The 26,230-nt window shown below is 37.2% G+C and overlaps 2 protein-coding genes and 1 long non-coding RNA gene across 7 annotated transcripts in view; 2 read left to right on the forward strand and 1 right to left on the reverse strand.

Annotated features, from left to right (window-relative positions):
• Nucleotides 1-15,568, forward strand: LOC111875647 (MICOS complex subunit Mic27). Of its 3 annotated transcripts, none has more exons than XM_023872049.2 (6): nt 1-183; nt 1,936-2,135; nt 5,602-5,747; nt 10,814-11,059; nt 12,931-13,082; nt 15,214-15,568. In XM_023872049.2, the coding sequence occupies exons 1-6, from the start codon at nt 169-171 to the stop codon at nt 15,268-15,270; spliced, it is 816 nt and encodes a 271-aa protein (XP_023727817.1). In that variant the 5' UTR covers nt 1-168; the 3' UTR covers nt 15,271-15,568. The 3 variants fall into 3 exon arrangements, with proteins under 3 accessions (XP_023727817.1, XP_023727815.1, XP_023727818.1); XM_023872047.2 differs by lacking the exon at nt 1-183 and adding an exon at nt 333-418; XM_023872050.2 differs by lacking the exon at nt 1-183 and adding an exon at nt 333-418 and having other exon boundaries at nt 13,021-13,082.
• A 4,381-nt stretch (nt 15,569-19,949) lies between these two features.
• The window catches only part of LOC111875648 (oxidation resistance protein 1), a 394,105-nt gene continuing 387,824 nt past the window's right edge, over nt 19,950-26,230 (forward strand). For both annotated transcript variants that reach the window (XM_023872059.2, XM_023872061.2), the window contains exon 1: nt 19,950-20,102. The gene's annotated coding sequence lies outside the window, so the exon portion shown is untranslated. The remainder of the gene's footprint in view (nt 20,103-26,230) is intronic.
• LOC111875649 overlaps nt 21,786-26,230 on the reverse strand; it is a 27,013-nt gene continuing 22,568 nt past the window's right edge. For both annotated transcript variants that reach the window (XR_004512640.1, XR_002844767.2), the window contains 2 exons: nt 23,299-23,421; nt 21,786-22,195 (listed from right to left, as the gene is read on the reverse strand). This is a non-coding gene — a long non-coding RNA (uncharacterized LOC111875649). The remainder of the gene's footprint in view (nt 22,196-23,298; nt 23,422-26,230) is intronic.

Here is a 26,230-nt window from a genome sequence, read left to right on the forward strand (position 1 = left end):
GGCGAGACCGGTGCAGAGTTCGCCAGACGATGATGTCTGATCGAGAATGGCGTTTGCAATATCAAGGAAGTTAATATATTGTTAAAAATCAAGGAATTGACTGTCATATTATTTAATAATATACGTTGTTTTTATCACGCAATTATTACGTTTCTTTCGTCCGGAAAAATGTTCCATTGTAAGGTATGAACAAATAAAATGTACCAGCATTTAAAATCGATACTGCTACCAGTTTTATAATATTTAAGAGTTCTTATAAAGCACAGTCCTTTTTTTAATTTTAGAAAGAAGCTTTTGTGGATGGGATTCTGTCTCCGTCTTAAGGTTTTCAAATAAAAATAGGGCGATGGATAATATCAAGAAACAATATTTGTACCAGTTTTGTGTTGTCATGTGTTATACTGAAGAATATATTCTGGTAATGTTAAAAGATTTATATCCCCTCATATTATGGCTCAATGAAATTTAAATGCGATTAATCTTGTAGCTTTAATTTTCCAGTTATTTCAGTTTTGTTTTCGTAGTTAATTTAGAAGGGATTAAAAATTTAAGTCCATAAAGTTACTCTTTCAGTAGTTGCTCATTTTTGAAATGGTAATGAACAGTAAAAGAAATATATATGTTCCTGTGTGATTAATATTGTCCAAAATTCAATGGCAGTTGTCCTTTGGGAGGTGATTAATTTTTCGTACTAAACTATGTAAATAGGGAATGAAGTTTTCCATAAGTATAATCATCAGAAGAAGAAACCCAATAATTCTGAGAGTTATACACCATTATCAGAACCCTTTACAACCTGCGAGAAGATATAAGTTCCATATGGCATGAAATCATTTAGGCTAAGATCATCAGTTTCAGTACTTTCTAATGGTCATCTTTTTAATTATGTCTCACGTCTCATTACTGTCTTCATTTAAGAAAAACGGATTATAGTGTCATATCCATGTGCCTAATGCACCTTTCTCTTTCTGATGTACTATTAGGAAATAAATTTCTCTCATCCATATGTCTGAGCATCCTATGACAGATAATAGATTTTATGTAACAAAAGCTTTAAAACAGCAATTTTGGTTCGTTGTTGGTGTAACAAAGTGTAACACTCACAAAGTGGGAATCACTTACTCTTATGCTGTCTGCACAGAATTTTTGAAATGTGTTTAAAATGCTGAAACTGATGAAACAGTCTTGAAATTCCAATGTGGTATATACTTAAGTAAGTAAAGTTAAGCTATCCCTGTACCTGGACGTTAAGACCCATAGGGTTGTGAGACGTTGAGGGTCCCACATTATCTAGAGAATCAGCTCAAAGATGGTGGTAAGGTTGTAAAACCGGCCGCACTTTACTCCCCAGAAAAATGATTTAATTAATTTCTGGTACTCATTTCTGTTAGAGGCTGAGTGAACCCCAGGGCCATAGTGCAGCTGGAAGGATTAGGCCAATTGAAAAAAATCCAATGACCTCATCGGGACTTGAACCCGCGACCTTCCGACTTGTAGCGTAGCCCCTCAACCAACTACGCTATCGCGTAGTACAAGTATTACAGTCATAACAGAAACTTCTTTCATGCTATTTTATTGAAATTGGTTTTGCAAAAAAGAAAAAAAGAAAGAAACGTTGTTCTTCTCCTTTTTCCTGTGTTATACTGAGAAATGTAGTCGCTGGAAATTCAACACATCACTTAGTGTGAAAGGTATCCTAGACACACATTATTGTAACCTGAATAGTGATGCATTTTCTTGTCTTTTTTGTGCGATTTTTAGCCAGTCTTGCATAAGTGTTTGTGTCATAAGTACAAAAAAAAAAGAGTTAATTTATTTGTAAATTCTGTGAGGCAGATCCTATCTTAATACAAAAGTCTTTAAACACATTCAAATAATGTGTATTTCATGGATGTGAGTGACATGTTAGATGTTGAATTCTTGTGTCCATGGCAGATGTTTCAAAAGTTCCTTCTGCCAGGCCCAATATGTGCTGCAGCTGCTTTCACCGCAGGGAAAGAAACTGGCACTTCTGATGTCAGCAAGGTAGTTGAAGGAACCTCAAAGACTGATTCATGCAAACACTGCCATATACCTCCCAAGCTGCGCCCTAGTGAACTGCCCTTCTATGGAGGTGAACAAGAGAAGGGAGGAAGGTGAAGAAGTGCTTTTTAGTTTACTTTATCTTTATTTCCTTACCATGCTGTGTGTGCGCGTGCGCTTGTGTGTGTGCATGTGTGTGTCTGCTTTCCAAATTCTGAACAAATTGGCTTATTTTCATGAAATTTTATATGAGTGTTACACCCTTGGAACGCCCACAGCTTCATAATTTTTAATTTCCTACTTTTAGTAATAACAGCACAGCAGATGTATGAACCTGTGAGATGTAAACAGCACTAGCAATACTTCACACAGGTTTATAAATTTGTGTGTGGTAGTAGATCATAGAGTGTTTAGCTGTGAGAGCTAGACGTATGAAATTGTTAGGAAGCTAGGTTATAAAAATAGAGCTACTTTCTTTATTAAACATGCTACTGCAGAAACATCCTTGTAACTTTCCTGCTGCAATAACCTGAGATTTGTATGTGTTTTAATGTTTGTTCATGTGGGGCACTCTGACAAGAGTCTTTGTCATTTACAAATGCTGCTGGCCCTCACCAGCATAGCCATTGAGTCCGAGTCCCATGGGACTCATGACCATATTTTACTCTCTCAGATTTGGAACTTCCCTACAACTCACAGGGCTAGGGTGGAAGTATTTGACCCACCTGTGTTTTGATTCTCCAGATATAGCCTTGGGGCAGGCCACACAGAAAACACCTCTTCTAGTTGCTCTGTTGCAGTGTGACATAGCTGTTGTGGTGGACCACATAGGAAACACTGCTTCCAACATTTCTTCTGTTGTTGTGTTCATAAGCATGGCAGTGGTCACTTGACATTTAATGAACCATTGCCTAGCAACGGGCATGATCACAGAGCCATTCTCTAGCATTCTCCAGCCATTCTCTTTGCTATCTTCACAATTCTGGCTTCCAGGGGAGATGCCACATAATCATACTATTGTGTTGAATCTCGGTAACTCTGTCTTCACACATTTGTTAAGCTTGAACTGTATCAAGTCAGAAAAATTATGCATGACATAACAATTCTGACACATTCAGTCTCTTATTGACTGGATTTTCAGTTCATGACTGCTAACATTTCATGATTTCTATAAATAACAGAAAGCAAGTAGGTGGATAACCAAAGACATCCACTATAAAATTTGGTCAGAATCAATTCAGTATTTCTTGAGGTATGAGGTAACAGCATGAAAGTCCCCTTGAAAACCATTAGGAGTTATGGAAAAGAATGTTGGCCATAAAATGTTTCATGTTTCTCTTTAGCTTTCATATGAAACATTTTTGACTTTGATAAATATTTTGTGAGTTATAATAGAGGTAGGCGTAGAGCATGTAGGTTTTCATGTAAAATGGCTTATTGTTGTCCTGTTTTAACCAAAAGGGGAATGTGTCAAAATAATGTAGTAAAACTCCTAGTATCAAATTTCATGAAAAATTGTTCACCAGCTCTTCATTTGTTATTCTAGGCACATGGACATTACACACAGCTTAGTGTGAAGGCCTTCTATATAGGTCTGTTTTATTCAGCCTGATAAAGTTGGCATAAAAGCCGGAATTGAAGTTACATCGTAGGTTTCTGGCACTCTTTGGGATACCACGTTTTACATTTGAATTCATGTGTAGTAAGTTTTAGTTTCTTGGTTATCACAATTCTTCATATTCTGGGTTTCATACTGATATCTGTTACACAATTTTAAACATTATTTGCACTGTTATGCAAGTTTACATTATACAGTAATATTGCAGTTATTACCTTTGTTAAAGATGGTGCTCTGCAAGCATTCTGTCTAAGCTGTGCATTTTATTTCTTGAAAGGTGCAAGTAGTAATATTTTGGAAAACAAGAAACCGTTAAAAATACTGTAAGTGGTAGTTGTTGACAGTTACATGTAATGTGAGGTAGTTTGGTTCAATCCATAATTTCCTGTTGTTTATATGCTGCCAGCTTTGTCTTTCAAGTGTCATTATCTTTCTTAAGCACTTCTCTAGCATCTCACATACACTTGCTGTATGTTCTTCTTCAAGAGCCAGACACCACGTTTCACCTGTATAGAAAATTAGCATCAGATACTAATTATTGATTTTTGGGAAAGAAGGTGAGGTTTCACGGCTGAATGTTTCAAACAATTTTTTGACTGACTCCTAACTTCAGTACGACCTCATTTTTAGAGGTTCAAATGGAGCTTTTGGTTCTGCTCAGAATCTTAGTAGTGAGTTGCAGGTTTCTGTTCATCCATCTACTAATTAAAATTCAGACATCACTGTTGTAGTCACTCATTGTCTAATTTACCTGAAACCCGGTATAAAGAGCATGCCATTGAGTACAGCTCATCTAATACCTTTGTGTTTCCTTGTCATCAGCTTTACCAACATGCCCACTCGCAAAGTTTTGAAATGGAAATGACACTAGTATAAGTCAATAAGTTAATGAATTTATTTGTTAGGTTGTATTGGATGGGCTTCAATATTTCAAAACTTTGAGGAATGGATAATTTTTATGAAGTTTATTATAGATTGGGAAAGTTAATTCATTTATGACTACCTGTAGTCCTCTGATACTCTTGATGTTTTGTTTTGCTATTTCATTTTTTAAATATAGATATTCCAGCACTATATATGAGGTCTGAAAATAAAGTTCGTGAACTCGCCCCCATGTTGATATTGGAGGGATTTTTTTTTATTATTGCTAGTGGGGTGGGACTAAGTCCCTTGTACTGCGGCCACTTCTGGCCCATTGTGCCAGCCCCAGATGACAGGTGAGGGTGATTGTGGAGCAATTGGTGGAATGAAGATTGACAGGGGAGACCAAAGTACTTGGAGAAAACCTGCCCCAGCGCCACTTTGTCCACCACAAATTCCACTTGACCAGACCCGGCATCGAACTGGGCCGCTGCGATGGGAAGCCAGCAACTAACTGCTTGAGCTATGGCACAGCCCGAGGGATTGTTGAGTATTGGTTTGTACCAACTGTACAGACAGTCAACCAAGTTACCTGAAAAGGCTGTGTGAAAAAGGTAGATGGAAATGACCTGAATTTTTTACCAACAACTCATGGCTCTTGCATCATGACAATGCACCTGCTCAAACAGCACTGTCTGTAAGGGAGATTTTAGCTAGTAAACAAATAACTGCTGGAACACCCTCCCTATTCATTGGATCTAGCCCCCAGTGATTTTTTCTGTTCCCGAAGATAAAGGAAATATTGAAAGATAGGTATTTTGATGACATTGATGACATCAGGAGTAATACAATGTCAGCTCTGAAGGCCATTCCACAAAGCCAGTTCCAAAATTGTTTTGAAGTGTGGACTAGGTGCTGGTATCGGTGCATAGCTTCCCAATGGGAGTACTTTGAAGGTGATCACAGTGATATTCAGAAATAAGGCATGTAGCACTTTCAGCATGATGAGTTCGCAAATTTTATTGTCAGACCACGTAGATTACTCATACAGTGTAAATGCTCCACTTGTGGTTGAATCTATTGGGAGTATATATGTGCAGGCTGGAGAGAGTGGTGGAGGAGCCTTCAAGACTTGAGCAGATGATTGGTGCCATGCGTAAGGAGGTGTGGGTCTTTTATGATCAATACAAAGGCTACCAACTACGGGTTCTTGAAATTGTGAGCACTGGAAAGGCACATGCAGAATGTAAGTACAGAATTCAAAGTAACCGTTTTAATGAAAATTTAATGTCACTATGAAGGTAATGTTATACATTTCTTTGAATATCCACATTTGACAGTGGCAACATGGCAGCAATACACATTTCTGAGTTTTTTTTTTATTTGTATTGTTGATCGAGTATTAATGAGATGATGATATCAATACGGATAAGATGGATGAGACCTATAGCATGCGTTGGTGAATATGAAGTACACTCAAAATTTAGTTGGCCACCCTCAAGGGAAGATTGCATGATAGTGTTAAGAGTATGTGGGAGGATAATTTTAGGTGGATTTTAAAAACACGGTTTATGTAGTTGATCTGGGTATGTAAATAATCTAAGCAAATACGTGGGTAGGCTGAAAAGTAATGCACACATGCTTGTAGGGCGCAAACAAAAACAAATAGCAAGATCGGGCAAAAAGTACATTAAAGTACAATTCTTAAGTTTCAAAAGCATATATTTATTTTTCAACATAGTCACCGTTAAGGCTAACACATTTCTCCCAACGTGTAACAAGTTTTTTCATTCCGTCACTGAAAAATTCTTCTGGCTTTTCTCGAATCCAGGACTTGACAGCTGCCTTCACCTCATCGTCCAAGGTGTAATGATTACCCTTGAGGTCTCTCTTGAGTAGAGGAAAAAAATAAAAATCGCAAGGCGCAAGATCGGGGGAATAAGGAGTGTGTGGAATCGGTTCAAACTTCAGGTTTCGCAGAGCCTCTTCAGTTGCGCGCGAGGTGTGTGGATGAGCGTTGTCATGTTGCAAGATTATTGGCGCCAGGCTGCCTCTAACATGACAAACTCGGCACCGGAGGTGTTTTAGAGTCTGTATGTACTGAGAAGAATTTACCGTTGCCCCTCGTTCCAGAAAATCGGTCACATAAACTCAATGANGTGATCGGACGTCCGCTGCGTGTTTCATCAACAATTATGGCTTTTCCAGGCTCGCAACCACGAAATTTTATTACCCATAGATTTACAGTAGACCTATCAACAGCATCGTCACATAAACAGCCTTTAAACGACGATGAATCTCAGTAGGAGTCACTTTTTCAGCAGTTAAAAATTCGATAACAGCACGCTGTTTAACTCGCGTTGACATAGCACTAGAACACGTCTCCATAGTTCCGCTTCTCGAAATACATTGGATGAACGCATTGACCTCAAACTTGCGCATGCATATTGTGGGGGGAATGTTACTTCCACATGCCACCTGGCGCGCTTCTGAAGGTCATTTCGTTCGCGCTCTACAAGCATGTGTGCATTACTTTTCAGCCTACCTGCTTAATTACACATTGTGCTGGATCACTGTGCATTACATAATGCTGTTCAATTTGCATCTTATATTAATCTGCATACCAATATATTATGGGGCACGCGGTAGCGTAGTTGGTTGAGGCACTGTGCTACAAGCCGGAAGGTCACAGGTTCAAGTCCTGATGAGGTTATTGGATTTTTTTCAATTGACCTAATCCTTCTGGCCGCACTATGGCCCTGTGGTCGACTCAGCCTCTAACAGAAATGAGTACCAGAAATTAATTAAATAATTTTCCTGGGGAGTAAAGCGCGGCTGGCGCATAAGGCTGATAACCTTACCGCCATCTTTCAGCCGATTGTCTAGATAATGTGGGACCCTCAGTGTCTCCCAACCCTATGGGCCTTCACAGCCAGTTACAGGGATAGCTTTACTTGTTTTACTTTGAAGAAAGCAGTCTTCTGAGATTTGGCACCGTGTATATGTGGTTAACACCACATATACACAGTGCCAAATCCCAGAAGACTGCTTTCTTCATAGTCACCGCCGTGAAAGCCTCAAATCTTACATTGTTTTACTTTATTTTACCAATATATTATATGGAAGTGAAACACAATGCTGAGTTTGTCACATAAGTATTTTTGTTCTGGATTTCATCTCATTGAAGAAATAGTTCTTTGGGTTTACATTTTTCATAACATTACATTTTGAAAGAAGCTGTTTAAACCTAGGTATTTAAATGTTCTTGTTTTTAGTACTAATGAGCCCAGTTCATGTGAATCGGAAGATCGTATTTGTATATTGTTTATTTATCTGTGATGTATTTAATGATAGTGCTAGTATCTCAGACTCCATAATGTCAAATGGTAGGATGATTAGTGATTAATGAATTGGAAAGGATGTGAAAGGAGATGGTAGTGGCCTAACTGAGGTACTTTCATGGGATTTTCTTGGAAGGATCAAGGAAAACCTCACTTAGGATTGTCAGTGTCCCAGTCGAGATTCTCACCAGGTACCTCCTACATACACATCAGAGGCATTACTGTTTGAGCCAGCTAGCCTGGTAGAAAGTCATACTTGTTTTTTTGAGTAATGGAAGGAAAACCATCTTGTGTTCCTGTAGCTTCCACATTAGCCAGCTGGAATGCAGAGAAGTGGCTTCAAAGGATGTAGTTTGTTTCTTTTGTGGTATATATCAGTAGATGATGGCTGCATTAAAATCTTGCATGTTATGCATCATAACAAAAAATGATCCCACCAAGTTATGCAGGAATGAAGGAAACAAAACATGAAAGAGACAAAAGTTTCTTCGCCTTTAAGCAATATTGTGGCTGGTAGAATGGGCGGACAAAGGAAAGGTTTTTTACAAAATGTAATTCTCTCAGAAACTACCAGAAAAATTGCAAGGTGAACATAAAATCTGCATTGTGACGTATATTGCTGCAGAATGGTCAGCTAATGCAGGTAGGCACCATGCTACAAATGTGTGATATGTTACAAAAGTTGTCACCACCTCATAGATTAAGAATTATAGTTTTGGAAGTGTAATATGCAGCCAAGGAAGTTGGCTTAAGCAGTAACATTTGTGGCTGGCATTCAGGAAGTGTCTGCTTTGAATCGTGAACAGGACATCGACTGTCCTGAGTGAGGTCTTTTGTGGTTCTCTTCGGATATGGAAAGCATACTCTGAATTAGGACATTACTGCTTCCTTCCACTTTGTTTGAATTCCTTTTTCACCATCATTTCAGTCATTGATACTGTATAATCTCAGTTGCTAATTGTGTCATTAAACAAACTACAAATATATAAATATAACATATTTCCTCAATTCTGAGATGCCATTAGTTGTAAGATGGACACTTTATTTAGTAATAAGTTTTCAGAAAAAAAAAATATTATGGTAAGAATTGGCAGCATTCAAACATAACATTTCTTTGTATAAACAAACACAGATCAACACAAAATTGACAATTTAAATTAAATTCATTCACTATATTCTGCACTTGTGAATTCAGTTTCACATTCCAAGTCTACAGTCACACTTTAAATCACAGCAGTCAATATCAAAATTGTGTAAGATATTATCTCTTGTACCATGAAGGTGCAATTGTAATACAGCATTTTTTGAGTGACTGTTCCTCCGTTTCTCCTGTGATCTCCTTCCAAGTAGCTGAGACACAACCTGAAAGTTTTGAAGCAGATGGTGTTAGTAGAAGGTTTCGAAATAGCAAACAAGCCTTGTATCCCTTCCTTAAATTAAATGACTTATTAATCAAAACATTAATTGATTGATTGAAGTTGACTGGTTATGCCACCAGGAATGACAACCAAGTCATAATTCTTTCTCTCAAGTTTAACCTTCAGTTCTTCATTTAAGTATCCACAAAATGCATTGGGGACTAACATACTTGGTGAGTTACATAGAGGTCAAGGTTGTCTTTCCCAGACATTCTTATCCATTCTTGCATCATATCAGCTCTTATCCTTCCATTTTTTGTGCATGCGCAAAGTCTTCATGGGACGTTTCATTCTTAGGTGTCATTTTGCGATCGTTGATGATATAAGTTGGTCATTTATGGCCATTAGTAGCTATGCACGGCATCACCATTACTCACTGCTTTTCATAACCTGTGCTTCTAGTTTTAACTTCTTTTGCACCTTTAGCATAAACAGTGCTATTTTTTAGGTATATTAAAACACACTGCCATCATGTCTGCATTTCATTTTTGCTTAAATGCATAATTTTGTTTATTCCATATTTGAATAACATGTTGTTAGAAGTATAGCATGTTCTCCTGAAAATCAACTGGAATCTTTTTGACATGTGGATGTTTGATGCCTGTGTGACAGTCCTTGATGAGTGCTTGAATCTGTTGCACAGACCTCGCCCAGCTTTAGAATTTGTTATTCCAAATGATTGCCATCGTTTGCAGATCCTGCCTTGTGATAGGCATCCCCCTTGCATGCATCTATTTGATGAAATGAAGAACTTCAGTATCTGCATCACAATATCTTCTTTTCTTTGGTCATGTGAATCTCTCTGCGGTAGCTTTAGATGAAAATATGGAATTACAGTTATTCCTCCAATGGTGAACATTTTCTTCACTTAATAAAAATTTACATACTGCAGCGCTGTTTTCATATTCTGCTGCATATATAATGACTTTATTTTAATGCTGCATCTTGATGGAACCATTTAAAAAACAGCAGAAAGTGGCAATTACCTACAGTATTTTGGGGTTTGAAGTCTAATGTAAAAGTTAAAATACACCCATGTGTAACACTAGTGTATCCAATAGTGAACTGAGATGATAACTGAATGTTCAACAGTGCCAGTGATACCCACCCCCCAACTCTCCTTCCCAAGAGCTGATCATAAGGTTTTAAGACGTGACAATGATCACTGCTGTAACGCTGAGCACTGACTGATCTCTCCTCATTGCGGAGAATGAATTAATGTTAAAACTACTTGGTATTTTCACCACTAAACCTCCATCAAGTACTCTATACATTTTCACACATAACTACATATTTAACAGCAGAAATACATAGAAATAATCTCAGGATCTTCTTATTTGCTGCCGTTGTGTTTACTGTACCTTGACTTACAGATATGAAGAGCTTCCATATACTTTATTCATGCAATATAATTTCTCAACATTGATTCTTAGATGCCATTGAAAGTAAGATGAACCTTAAGTTCATAAATTTTAAAATGTGAAAAAAGTGTGTCCAATAATCAAGGATATGTAGTATGTAATATGTTTGTAATTGTAGTGTACTCATTTTAGCTTCTTTGAGCTTCCTGCGTGAAGAAGCCAATATTGTCCACCGAGCAGGAGCTATTGGAATAGGCGGCTTAGGTGGTTTAGTGATGGGTTTGCGCGGTGGTTGGTTTAAACGTATAATTTATGGAGCAGCTGGTGCAGCAGCCATGGCAGCACTGTGCTACCCTCGTGAATCAGCAGAAATTACTGAGCAGTCCCTACAAATTTCAAAGTATTATTTCACCATTGCATATAATTTCATCTATGGAGGTATGTAGATCTAACTTTTTGGTACATTTTTATACATCATTTAGAATGGTAAGTTGGCCACGTTGGCATTTAATATTTTAGGCACAAGGTAGTTGTTTTCATACTGTGTTGCTTAATTTAAGTAGTTTGTAATTTGTTTATGTTGTAACAAGTACAATCATTGTTATGCAATAGTCATATAAACAAACACCCGTTTTTATGCATTGAGGTATTGTTGGACTATAACAATGGGAACAGTGTTTTCTGTGTTGTCCATGGTGAGATGTTGTAAGCAGGACAGTTTGAACCAACGATTTAGTTGCTGGGAAGAGTTGTCAGGAGTTCAGTAGAGTGAAGTGACATGAAGTAGCTGGTTGGTGAGTTGTTAGTTGAAAGTCAGCCTGTGAAGAGAAGACTAGGAGGTTAACTGTCAAATGGCCATTTAGTTGATCTGTCGGTTGACAAGAATTCTGCATGGGTGACTGTGACAAGAGGGTCTGAGTGCAGAAAGCTGAAGAATCTTTCCCACTAAAATCAATTGCCAGAAAACAGTTAGTGGATACTGTAATAGACTGAGGGCACTAGTCAGTATGTGTCAGTGATCTGTAAAGTGTAGTTCTAAGTGGTGCATGTAAGTGGTCAATAAATTCATTCACGAATCCATAGCTCTTCTATAAGGCACGCACACCAAATACATGACAATATATTTAACATAAAATGTGTGAGTTATTCAAGAAGTCTGTAAATTCTTGCTAGTAGAAGTGTACATAGTGTTATGGCATGTTTAACTGCACACCATCTTCAGAGTAGTTCACTTCCATTGTCACTCAATTCTGCCACTGGCCATATCACTGCAAGAAGCACTCCTTTGTACCTTGCTAAACTGCCTCCTTTATAGCCTCTTCCACATCTTTCGTCTTTCTGAGGCTAAGGAACACTCAGTTACTAAAATCTTAAATTAAATGTGTCTGTTACAGTGCAATTTAATTAAGTTCAGTATGAAAACCAATGAACTTTGTGTGAAGTGAAGACCTGTAATGAACTGTAAGCTATAGTGTCTTCTGCACATGCTGCTTGTCGCTGAATACTATGCTTAAATGTTGTCACCATGAGGAAGAACAATAAGTCATAAAGCAGAAAGCTGACACAGGGTGACATGTTGTATTGTCTAGTACAAATCATTGTAAAGCATCGCTGATACATACAGTATGCACCGAAAATACAGTACTGAAATGAAAAGACGTCCTGTTGATACCACTGTCTATTCATGTGAAGGCCCCTTGCATGACAGAACCTTCTCACATCCTGAAGAAATGGTCTGATCACCATGTCCCTGTAGCGTTCTTGGGTGACGGTAAGAGCATTGCCTTCCTCATCCTCAATGAAATAGGGGCCTAATATACCGTGTGCTGAGATGGCGCACCATATCGTCAGGTGTACTGTGTAGCGGTTTCTGGACGATAACATCCGGCCGCTCAAAACCAAGGAAGCGAGTTGTCTGGCGACCACTTCCGTATGAGCGGAAATAATACTCAACTGTGAATACTTTTTCCTCTGTCAAGAGACCCATTTCCAACAACAGCTGCACAACACAACTTCCTTTTCACTACTGGGAACACGTGCAGCTGGAGCTATGCTCCATCAACAAACGCACATGCACATTCGAGATGCGCGGCAGTACTGTATATTTTGGCATATACTGTATTACTAAAAGAGTTGACTGGGCAACACTTAAATCATTATGGGAAGCTGTAATCAATAATTAAGGGGTTAAAAATTCTACAGTTAATCCACCCATAGATAATCAAGAGGTATTATGAAACTTAGATTAGCAGTACTGATTTAGAAACATAGGTTTTACAAGTTCAGTGATAAGAAATTTGATTTTACAGTGAAGCCTGATAGCTTCAGGTTTCTTTCGACATCATCAACTGTACATAGTGATAAGCCTTCAGCAAAAGACTCTGCTCAACCTGTTCCAGATCAGATTGCCTTGCCAGTAGATAAAGGACAACCACTATCAACACCAGGACCAGTTCCACAGGTAGAAGAGTGTTCCAAATGTAAACAAATTCCATCTTCTAAAGTGATCTCTGAAGAGATTATCTCAAAGATGAACAGCAGTATATCTGCATCCTGCTCCTGTCCTGATCCTGCCATTGGTAACCATAGTAGCAGCAGTGAACTGGATAAACTGGGGGAAATGATGAGCGATGTTGCATATTGGGGGTTCCGGCTTGTCAGCATGGGTCCCATGTTCTGGTAAATATGATGGCATCCTATCATTTCCATCCTGTTCAATCCTGCCCATTTTGGTCACTCTTAACTAGAGGGTTGTGATGATGCACTGCTCTGAGGTTATCCATGTACCATCAGGCATAATGATAGTTTCACCATAGATTTCTAATTTTAAAGAAGGGTAATGGTTCCATATTAGTTTTTAAGTGGATCATTTCTGTATGCCATACATTTGAAGTTGTCACTTCCTTTCCAGATCATAAATTTTTATGTGGTAATTGTACTGAATGTAAAAGAACATGGCAAACATGTAAAATATAGTTCGTCTTTCTGTTTGATGACAGTAATTTAAAGCACTGGAGCTAAGCATGTGAAGTTATATGTGAAAATTTATCATGAGTATACATATAAATTCTGAATTAAAGTTTTCTGTATGTTAATAATAATAAACATGTTGACAGTCCAGTAGTTTGATGTTACATGGAACACGTTTTATACAGCCAGTAACTGTTATAACAGTTAATTATGCGTAGAAATGAAGCACCTAATTGTATAATTATGAATTTAAACTTCTTTCCTCATCATTTGAAAGAAAGTATATACACCTAACTCTCGATTATCCAGGATAATCATGGGGATGGAAATCACGATTAATCGAAAACCTGGTTAAGACAGATTTTATTAAAAGTAGTACTGTAATACTGTACATTCATAATACTATAGGCCTACCTGTATTTAAATTTATTCAACCTCATTTTCATGTCTTATCATGGCCTATTTAATACGTTTTTTACATTACACTGAAGTATGAATTAATTATTTCAGTCACAGTGTTCAACAACATCCATCACTTTTTACGAATATCCACACTTAACGCTTAAAAAAAATTAATATTGTCATTTTTTTTTGCGGCATTTTCCTTTTTACGGATATCCATACGAAGACTATGTAATATTAGCTTGTCACTTGATAAACTGTTCTCTTCACTCTCAAGATAGTCTAGTAAGGATTCCAAATGATTAAGAGCAGCACCATGTGATATTTTCTTACTAGCAGCACTGTCCACCTCTTACTCATTCTCACTTTCTTCCCGCTCTTCTGGCTGCACCCCCACTGAACTTACGATTTCGTCACTGCTTAACATTTTGAAGCCCGGCTCACACGAGTTTCTGTTGAATACTTAACACAGCATGCTTTCTTTTACACCCTGACATTTTGCTAACTCACTTGAAGATCGATAGAAAGAGACTAACTGGGGCAGTGTATCTGTCCTTGAAACTTTCCACAAATCCTTGCATTCTTTCACCCCTACCCTAGAACATTGTGTTAGCATAACAGGACCAAAGAATGCAGAGCTCAGTTCACACTAGTGCGAAAATAGTGTTACAACTCACCATGTGAAACAAAAGTGAACGAACATTAAACAACATATAAGCCTCAAAAAAGCCCCGGTTAAGCCGCAAACCGGTTTATCCGCCCCCGGATAATCGAGAGGTGAGTGTACTTGTATTATAATTTTCCCAAAACATCACAAGTACCTGATAAGAGATATTGTATTATGCTGTGTCAGATAATCCATTGTTTGTATCTTATGATAATCTTGACATTATCTTGACCTCCTGATGTTATATAAGAAACTGTAAAGAAAGCTGTTGAAATATTACAACTATCACGACTATTGCCTTCTGGTTATAACAGCTTTCCTTTTTTACAGTTATTATTACATTTGTTAATCTTTTTTTAACAAGGAAGTTTTAAGTTCTTTTGCTATTCGAAAGATTAAATTGAGCTTGCAGACACTTCTTAAACAGCCACTGTACACAGGAACTTTCCATGTAGAGCTGTGCTGTGTATTGTTTCATATATTAGCTTTCAGAAGTTTCTCTTCCACACCCAGAATAATAAAAATATTTTCTCTTTTTTTTTTCTCCCCCCAGGTAATTCGGGATCAGTCCAATCCAGCTGACAAGGACCTTTACACCAATCGAAGATGAAGACAATTTTCAAAAAGTGATAGTGATAAATATTACGTTTAGCATTAATTTTCCTATCATCCCTGTCAAACTTTTAAATTGATATCACTGCATATGATCTCACCATGTTGGACATCCCATTTAAAACCTATGCACATGAGTGAAATACGATGTTAAAATGTGTAAAATGTAAATAATGGTCAACATGTTATCAAATTTATTTGTTTGACTTAAATTATTATGTAGTTTAGGAAATCAACTGAAGTAAAATGTAGAGATCAAAGTGGAAATATCATGTCAAGTTCCTTTACTAGTTCAACCAGTTTGACTCATTTTAACCCTGCTTCTTTCTCCTTGTCTCTAGTAGTACAGATGAGAATCTGGTTTTGATTGCTAACAGTCCCATGAAGGCAGGTCTCTTATTTACCTAAACCTCTTTTAGGAATTGTGTGTGTGTGTGTCTAAAATTGCACAGATGCCCTGCAGATTAATTAGCACAGATGAGCCATGCTTCTTATAAAAGTGATGAGTAATTTTTTTAAAGCTGAGTTGCTAAGCACCTTTCATGGAAATTTTTTCAAATTAAATCTTATTACTATTTTCAGTTCCTCTCTGGTTTCTTTACTTGCAATGTGGCTGTGCCATAGTTGACAAGTCGAATGTAGGTGATCCTTGAACGAGTGGGTCTCAGAAGAGTACTCTTGGGTATAATGCTATATAGTCTAGTAAAAGTTCGTCAGTGTTTTGGAGGAATATATTGCCTCCATCTTCAGGTTCAGAAAGTAAGCAGCAGGAACCAGAGTGCTACTCTTCAGAGACCCACCATGAAAACCTAAAATTTAATAAGTTCTAAGTTTTTGAACATGATCTATTCCATTGCTGTCCTTGCATATAGCCAAATCGTGTGAAAACTTTCTCCTTTTGTATAAACAGGAATTGGGCTTATAGGTCCTATTCTAAGGCTCAAAGTTGAGCACTGTTCTCATCTTCCAACACCTCTTCCCTCCTTTGGGTTCATAATATTTAATTTCAGTAAGTGTGTTGTCCATTCTCAATAGGTGGCATGTCCATTGTTATCCATTCTCAGTAGGTGGTGTGTCCATTATCATCTAAATCTTTTGGTATTGGCCATGATGCTACTTTACCCGCATTGACTCTGTGTAATATTATTCCTAATATGGTCGTGTTTAGAAAGAAATTATATTTGTTGAATCTCCCTTCTTTACTTTACCTTTTCCTTTCACACAAAACCAATGTTACATATCCAAGAATTATGTGGTTTAGGTTGTGTTTTTATGAAATCAAAGTTATGTAATGTTGTTTAAAGAATGTCGTCTTTTAATTCCAGGAGCCGGGATAGTGTAGTCAGTATAGCAACTGGCTATGGGCTGGATGACCGAGGGGTCAGAGTTCGAATCTTGGTAGGGTCACCCAGAACGCATCTGGTATCCACCCTACCTCCTATCCGATGGGTACTGGGTCTCTTTCCACAGGGGTAAAGAGGCTGGTTCATGAAGCTGAGCACTCACCTCCAACTAGTGCCAAGGTCAAGAAAATGTGCCTCTGTACATCCAATCCCCCATACACTTTCATGGCATATTGCTTAATTAGTTAAGCACAGAGACGACTTTACCATTACCTTTTAATTGCACTCATTGAAGTAGATTTACCGATTTTGTAATCCATTGACACTGATCTTTCATGCTATCTGAAGGCACTATAGATCACTGTGGTCGCGGTGCAAGGGCCAAGAAGGCCCACCTCTTATACATTCATTCATTCATTCTTTCATTCATTCATGCTATCTTGAAATTAGATGTAAGCCATTAATTAATATTTATTTATTTTGTTTGTTTTACTTGATCAAAATTTAAATCTGTGTTACATTAAATATGAATGAGGTGGGATATAAGAGTGTATTGCAGTCAGAATTACTGGGTTTTCTGACCCATTAGGATCTAAATATATTGTAGTGTTATACACTTGTAATACACTGTTCTTCAGGAATTTTCTTGAGTTTGCTGGCAACAGAAATTTGGCTGTTTGACAGTAATTGGGAACCGTTAGTTTCTTGGAGAGGTCTTCCAAGTTCACACACAGAAATGTAACAGGGACCACATATGAGTGGATGAAACATTTTTCTGTAGCGTCAGTGACCAGGCAATGTCCCTGCTGAAACCAGTGGAAGACACAGATTGGAATGGATCGAGTGTGTTGGGTGCCTGTTCATGTAAGAAACATATCTGGCGCACCATAGTACAATTTAGTTTAACCTTTAAATGCCGGACTTCTGAAATAGTGGTAAGCTTGAGCTGGCCAGAGTTTATTTAAATGCCCGCTGCTGGAGCGCGTTTAAATGCCCGTTGGTACTCTGCCTTTAAATGTCCGTTCCTGTTAGTGCGCCTAAACAATTTTAAGCACTGTGTTTAAAAATGCTGTATCTAACTCAATTTTTATGATAAATGGATGGAATTAATTTTGTTTGTATCAGCAAAGAACATAGTGTCGCATATTATAACGGAAGATTTGAAATTTTTTATACAAGTTATACTCCATTTTCAATTTTTTGTTTTTAATTTTGATGAGTACTGCAAAAATGATTNCTGTAGTTTTATTTCAGCCTAGATATACATCAAGCAGATAACAACAAAAAAGGTATGTACATCGAATTTTACTGTATATTTTTAACACATTAATCTGCAGAATCTGCAATAAAAGTACTGGCTCGTGGATGAGTTTGGGCATAACTCATACGTATACTCTTTTTGTTGTTGTTCACCTAGGTATCATTTTAATTTTTCTATTAGGGCTTTACTCAAGTCTGTCTGGTAATTACTACATTTAAAAATAATAAATATTTAGGACTGTGCATTTGCTTCTACTAGCGGCGTGTGCACGCGCTTCCCCTAGCGGAGTTTAAATGCCCGAGTGGCCAAAACTGGGTACTTAGGCCACGATGACCTTACTCACCACTGGCACAAACGGGGCACTTCGGCACTTAAAGGTTAATAAATAATGCACAGTATGATGAATTCTTCAAAAAATAACCATTCAAGATTAAATCCAAACTCCATCATTCTTTGAGAATCGACTTCCACCCATGTAAGTGAAACCTGAGTGTCGCATCTTCCCAACTCCCTAGACTACTGAGACTTTCCTCCATATCACCCTTATCCAGATTCCTCAGGAAAATTCAGATGTTGCCTAGTAGCCAGATTGTTAAAGAACTAGCAAAAGCTACAGGCGCGGTGTCACCATGTGGGTTTCTCATATTAGATATTGTGTTGGTAAGATATTTCAGTGGTTGCTCTTGCTAAATAATTTGGTCATCTGTTAAAAAGTTTTCATCATAATAACTCCTCCCCTTTCTTTGCTATAGATTTCATCTTATCATTTGATGTAGTCATGCCATATTTATGGCTGTGATTTTAAAAAGAATATGATCTGCTTATTGTAGATTGCCCTATGTATCATTTAAAAATGGACAGTTATCAGCATACAGCATAACTGAAGCCATACCATATTATATAACTTGTCCGTTGTTCCTTGTCCAACTCCCCGTATAATGTGTATTGTGTTTGAAAATATAATACCGTTTAATTCCCTTTAACGTCTGTATTTTTACACAAAATCATAATTGTTTAATGAATTTAGAATTCATTCCATGAAGTTATGAAATATCCGGTGATGTTGATCTGACGATTCTATTACAAATTTGTTTAAAATATTTAAATAAATATACTTGTAGGTTACATTCTTTTTTCAGTAGCCTGCTGTAGTGTAAATACTGGGTCTTCATTTTTATCTTTTAGGAAGTCCAGATTTTTTCTCTAATTATTTTGTCTGTACATATTCACTGTAAATTATTCTTCAGTTCTCTGCTGTAGTGTAAATATAGGGTCTGTACAAGACCATTTATAAAGTCCAGATTGTAATTATTTGTGTATATGCAACATATTTTCCAAAATCTTTTATATACAAGTACTTATGTTGTATCAAGCAAAATAATTATCACACTTCTCTGTTAAAATGTATTGAAACCAGTTCTCAGAATTTTCTAAGATCTCTTTCCAGAGCTATTACATAAAAATTTCTCCCAGTTTTGTCTATTTTGTTTTCCTTGGAAATTGCTTCATTACTTCTTTTCTAATATTCTGTTCCATTTGCCACCTTCTGGGTAGGAAGGAATATTTCGTATGAGGTTTTCTGGTTTTTGTCGCCCCTTTTAATTTTTAATCCCAGAAACAGCAAACATTTTGCTTTTCTTTTCTACAGTTTTTATTGTTTTGGTTTCTTTTGTGTGTGCAATTACAAATCCAGTACGTTTTATGTATTTTTGAGGAAGTCTAATGTTTATGAGTAATAAGTAATGATCAGTATTGATTTCATCACCCTTGCATACTTTGGTTTCTGTGGCATAGAACTTTAATTTCTGATTTAGTCACTGATTTTGAGCTTGTTTCCCTTATGGCGGTCCCTTGAAAGTGATCGTGTAAGTAGGGACGTAAGATTCCTGTATGTAGTAATCCATAGTCCTCTAGATGACTCTCCATGCTATAGTGTGTTCTGCTGCCATCTTCGAAACCAAGTTAATATCGTTTGATGCGTTAATTTGTTAAAATGATGCTGCCGACCTTTGGTCGGTGGGAGCAAAGGTACGTGTTATATCGAAATGTGCGCATGCGCTCGAAAATAAAAACATCCGTTTTAAACAGTTCCGTTTCCGTTCTGGCATCTAGTTGAAAATCATTTTATGTATAAGTTAATGATTAGAACCTTTTTTGCTAAGATTATAACAGTGGTGTGATAATTTTTTGGCAAATAAACAACGATACTGAAAGACTGCTTAACAGGTACTGTCATTTGTATGCTAGTAGGTTCTGTGTCGTATGTAGTCATCTCTTGAAAAGTTTGTTATCTGTCATTTAGGGCGGCTAGGAACGATGAAGTATTTGTACGTATTATGAATTGGAACACTTTATGCAGTTGTTGTGACGGTGTTCTACGAATCACGCGTTTAAAATTAAGTGTTCAGATGACGTTAATTATAGTCTGAATGATGTTAGAAATAACAGTTATACAGTTTCTGCTACCTCCAATGTCAAATGTATAATGATTTTTATGTATGAAGTTTGTTTGAATTTGCGTCATAAAGTTCCTTTATTGTTTCATGTGGTTTATAAATTTTGTATTTTAAGTCCTGTGACTTGTAAAATGTAGGTTATGTTTCATATTTATTGGAAGATGCCCTGTGGCAATTCTTCATATTCAGATTTATTTAGAGATGTGTTTTCAGATTCACATACATACAACTCTGGATGACCTCATTTGAGAGAAGAATAATATTATTCATAGCCTTACAAGGTTGACATTCTCTCCATCCTACAGTCTCCTTTGTAACTCTAGTAATGGGATACAAGTTTAGGTAACTTTTGCTTGGCATCTGAAAGTTTAAAATAGGTGTGGGATGGGGATGACCAAAATTAGTAGGAAAATCTTACACAGCCCACCAGTTTTAAACACACCTAATGAAGCTCACAAAAAAAAATTAAAATATGTGTTGTCATGCTCCAGTACATATCTACAAGTATTTCTGACCATAATGAAAGAACATTTTCTGGTATAAAGTATGTAGGTATAGTAATGTGTATCACTTTTTTAGGTTCATTTGGTATTCACCCTTAATCAGTTTTGAAGTTCCCATTTCTATGTCACAATAATGACACAGTTTTTATAAAGCATCGCTATAGATGTGTTATAAAACAAGTTGTTATTGTCAAGAGCTTGACCAAATAAAATTACACTTGATTAATTTTTGTTTATTTTTAATGCTGTAATGAAACTTCCTTTCTGATGCAGAATGTAGCAGCTGAATTTCTTTTTGTGGTTTATAGCAGTCATAAAACAGTTTGTTACTGAATGATCAAACAGTATATCCAGGATCACTACACACCAGAATGAAACGGTCTTTTTTTTTTTAATTTGTTGCACTAACTGAGTAATGAGTCTCAAGTGATGGAAAATCGCTGTAGTACAATCCTCAGTACAAATGAAAATTCAGTGTGCGTTGTGGGGTATATAATAATTAAATGACAAAATATGTATAGGTTTCTAATTCAGTCTCACAGTAGCAGAGAAGTTTTGCCTACTAAATTAGCATTCACAATTCTCACCAGCCCTGTGCAACTTTGTTGACATATTAAGGTTCACTGCCCAGTGATAGCAGTTTCCTCTACAACTTGTACACCTGATGATGGCCAGTTTGGCCAAAACATGTAGTGTTCAAATAATAGGAAGAGACGAATGCTTTTGAAGTGTGCAGCAGAATACTGCAATATAATATTAAGTTTTGCCTAGTTCTAATCACATACCTGTGTTAAGGTCTGTAAAAGAGAACGTTTTTGTTCAAAATAGGCTTCATCTCTAGAAAAGTAAAGTAAAAAAGAAAAAAAAAACAGGAGGAGCTGGATTCAGCACATGAGTTTCTTGCCTGTGCAGATGATGTTAACATATTGGGTGAAAGAAAATCCTGCAACTCAAATAGATGCTAATAAATATAATAGAGAAAATGTATGTTTATACTTTATACTTATAATCACAAGAATGGTATAACATGATTAGGTGTTCAGGTGTTTCAAATAAATCCAAACATATACAAAAATACTTTCCACTTTAACTATTTATATAACCCTTTAAATAGATAATGAATCATTTCTAGATAATAGGAGTTCATAAACAGAAAAGAATGATTGTGTATTTAAGTATCTTTTGTGCTACTTTATGTTGTGCCTTTTCATTCATAACACCTTTGAGACTAAATAGCAGATTGTTGAAGATTTAGATGCGACCATAGTATACGTATATCTGAAAAGCTAAGGGGTTGGCAGTTGGTCTATGAAGATGGTGCTCATTTCTTGTGTTTGCACTGTTGAGTAGCTGAGTTAACCTGAAAATGTTCCCAGTTATTTACATTGAAATTTATTAATGAAAATATGTATTCACATGAAAGACATAAGATCTCTAATGTATTAAATAGACCTCTACATACATACATCCAACTGCACAACATGCCCCACTTAACTTGGGAACCAAGAATTTTATATTTACTGACTCTACTCCATACTTATCATTATGTCCAAAGTTGAGAGGATATTATGGTGAATTATTTGTTATAAATTTTATAATGTTTGGTTTGTGTACATTCAGAGCCTTCTTGGTATTGTAAACCAATTACTCATACAAAAGAGAGCACTGTCTGACAATATAGCAAAATTATCATAAATTTTACACAAAATTATGACACCATTGTTGTCGGCAATTATTGTGGGTACAGATAAGGTATTTATTGTCAAAGGGAGGTCATTTATATATGAGTACATTATGAAAAGTAAAGGCCCTGGAACTGACCCCTTTATTATACACCAGTTTGAATAAGAATTTTGGATTGCATTAGATGATTTTGTTCAATTTTTTGTTTTCTCTCAGATAAATAGGATTTGAACAAACATGCCACCATTCCTTGGATGCTGATGCAACATCTGTAGTATGAACTGATTGAAGTAGTGGTACGTTTGGACTTTCAAGTCATTCGAATTACTGGATTTCAAATAAAAATTTCAAATATTTTAGTGAAACTCTTTATTCAAAAATATTACACTTTTCAATGTAGCTTTCAGTTATGTAACTGGCTTACATCTTTGACCACCTAGAGAGGCAGGTCAATTAGCATATAATATTCCAGAAGAATGCATTTTTATTGCAAGAAAGTAAAATAATTACATTACATTTGTATCTTTTGGAGGTGCCTTTTGTTTGGGAGGGGTTTGGTACTGGAAGTCGGTTGGGTTTACTGGGTGTTCAGATAACGTATGTTGTGCATTATGAGGTTTCACTGTATTTGTTATTTCAATGAGAGCTGTACAATCCACACATTTCTGGTCCCTATTTCTGGCCTTGGCCATATATAAACATCCCTGTTTCCGTCTACAGCATTTTTAATAACAAAGTACAAACAACATAGAAGCATCATTATTGAATAAGATAACAGACCTGCCAGCAGCATGTTGAACTTGTTAGCTTTTCTGGCACCATCTTCTGTATTCGTGGCCATGGTAGCGCATGCTGGTATTCACAGCCCTCACAATCGAAACATTTCCCATTTTCTGAAATCAGCTGATAATGAAATGTTTTATTTTGTATCGCTTTTTCAATAGACAGCTGGAAGGCTCAGAGGCGGCTGGAATGTTTCCATATCAGAAACAACTGAAAGTCACTTAATCTCCTCTGAGGCTTCACTGTTTCACAGATTGTATTTAAATCGCCTGTTTCCAAGTGCGGTACTGCGACTGATAATTTGAATGTTGCGTTTTTGTGTCCTTTGTATGCAGTGGTCACAATGTGTAATAAGTGGGGGGACTGTATGGTTCTTTCTTTCCGATATTGTGGCTCTACACTAAAATTTGTGAGCGGTACGTGATTTTGGTTCATATCAGTCGTACTTAAACCCTATGTTACACGAAACTTCGACTGAACTTAATCGATTTTCTCAGAAACGGTTAATCATTCGAAAGTTTACAGTTAGTAAAATAATGTGTTTATCGCTTTAAGATGTACAGTTCTTATATGAAGCATTTTTAATGAAGTACAAGGAAAAGTGATTCCTGTCTAGTTGGTTTTGCAGTATTTTGGTTGCATTAGTATTTGCAGCATTCTAGATTGTATATGATAGGATGACGAATTGAAAAGGACTTGAAGAAAAGGATCGTGGCCTGATCGACGTATTATCGCGACGTTTGCATGGAGGCGCTAAGGAAAACCACGAAAACGACCAGTCTGGTAACTGGTGTCTCAACCGAGATTCGAGCTAAGCACTTCTGGAACGGAAGTACTTGTTCGGTAGAATTATGTCGGTGTTCATTCAATTGCATTTCTGTTGTTCAATAAAGTACGTTGTTACGTGTCTATATAATAAGGAATTTTGATAATAAATGTGATTAAAATTATTGTTATTTGATACACAGACTTATATAATATTCACTTAAAATTTAAATATTACGTCATAAGAATTAGTGGATTTAGCATTCACAAGCCTAATGAATATGATCAGCGTATTTGAGAAAGATTTATATTAGTGAGGTTAGGCGCTTAATTCAGTTCAACTCTTTATATATTTGCGTGGTTACTCAGCAGCCGAAGAGGCCGTCGATTGTGAAATAAACACGAGTAAAGAAAGATACGAAACAAATACGATTATACGTAGGTCGTACCGAAAGTCATGAGCAACTTTCTTTTGCATGCAACCTGGGAACAGCAGAGGAAAGAGAGTACGGTGGTAGGTGGAACCAGCTGTTGTGTTAACCTTGAGTGTCTTGCGACGTCAATAGTTTGCATCACATGACCAGTATTACTCCTAACAAAATGGCCGACAACGATATGTCGTTTTGCCAGCGTGCTGTCATCGAATTTCTTGTGAAAGAGGAAATCCCTGCTGCAGAAATTCACCAGAGACTTATGCGTGCTTATGGAAGTGTGTGCATCGGTGCGAGCAGTGTTCGAGGATGGGTGAAATATTTTAAAGATGGGAACACCAGCATCGAAGATGAGCCTTGGAGCGGTCGTCCTCGAACAGCCTCAACTGAACGCAACAAGGAAAGAGTGGATGAGATCATTGAAGATGACAAGCGTGTGACTGTGGACACAATAGCCCGAAAACTTGGAATAGGGCACAGTGCAGTACAGGAGATGAAAGAAAGCTTGGGCTATAGGAAAGTATGTGCTCGTTGGGTCCCGCGGTTATTGACCGAAGACCACAAAGGTTAGCGAAAGGCCATCACCTCAGAACTACTGCAGAGTTATCGACACGAAGACGATGATTTTTTGCTCTGTACTGTGACAGGTGACGAAACCTGGTTTCACCATTTCGAGCCTGAAACGAAACGGCAGAGTATGGAATGGCACCATTTGCATTCTCCATCAAAAAACAAGGCAAAGACAGTGCCATCAGCTGCGAATGTGATGGGCACAGTCTTCTGGGATGCGGAGGGGTTTATTCTGGCCGAATTCCTGGAACCTGGGCAAACCATCAATGCTGCTCGTTATGTCCAGACGCTACACAAGCTCCATCGTGCATTGCGCGATAAACGTCCAGGACGAAACATCATCATCCTGCATCACGATGCTCGCCTCACATTGGAAGCAACTGCAAAGTTCTTCCACACCCCTCCTATAGCCCTGATCTGGCACCCTCCGACTACTATCTTTTTGGATTTGTGAAGGATCAGCTGCGTGGACAAGGTTTTGAGACAAGGGAGGCAATTCAGAAAGCAGTGCGTCAGTGTCTTCGGATGGCTGGAACGGAATTTTACAGAGGGGGAATTTTCAAACTCCCAGAACGCTGGGAGAAATGTGTACAAAGAAGTGGCGATTATGTGGAAAAGTATAGAAAGGTCTGTAGATTGAGGTGGTGTATTTGGTTTGTCAATAATAAAGCATGTTACTTTACAAAAAACTGTTGCTCACGACTTTCAGTACGACCTTCGTATATGCACAACAGACAGAACAAAGTAACTTGTATCAATCAGACGATAAAAATTCAATTAGTGCAGTCATGCCAACCATTATGCTATGAGATGATGATAATACCAAATTTTAATTTTCCCGTTGTAATATTCTTATCATCAAAAAATTAACATCAAGGTTGCTGTGTTATTCGTTTTTGTGGTATAATGAATCGCACCTATCCAAGCTTCATGGCTTACGTGCAGCATCGGAATCGTCGTCCAGCCTGTGGCAACTCGCGGCTCGAGATGGATTTGTGTGGTGGGAATCACTTGAATCTGTGGCCTGGTCCTTCGTTCTCCAGTATGAAGCCATTAACTAAGTTCTCGAGCGCGGCTGAATTTAATTAAAGCAGTTACTAGTCGGTAATTAAATAAATTGCTTTCAAGCTTCAGTATGAATTTGGCGAATTTTACACACTCAC

This window comes from Cryptotermes secundus, unplaced genomic scaffold, assembly GCF_002891405.2.
Source record: "Cryptotermes secundus unplaced genomic scaffold, Csec_1.0 scaffold297, whole genome shotgun sequence".
Taxonomy (NCBI): Eukaryota; Metazoa; Arthropoda; class Insecta; order Blattodea; family Kalotermitidae; genus Cryptotermes; species Cryptotermes secundus.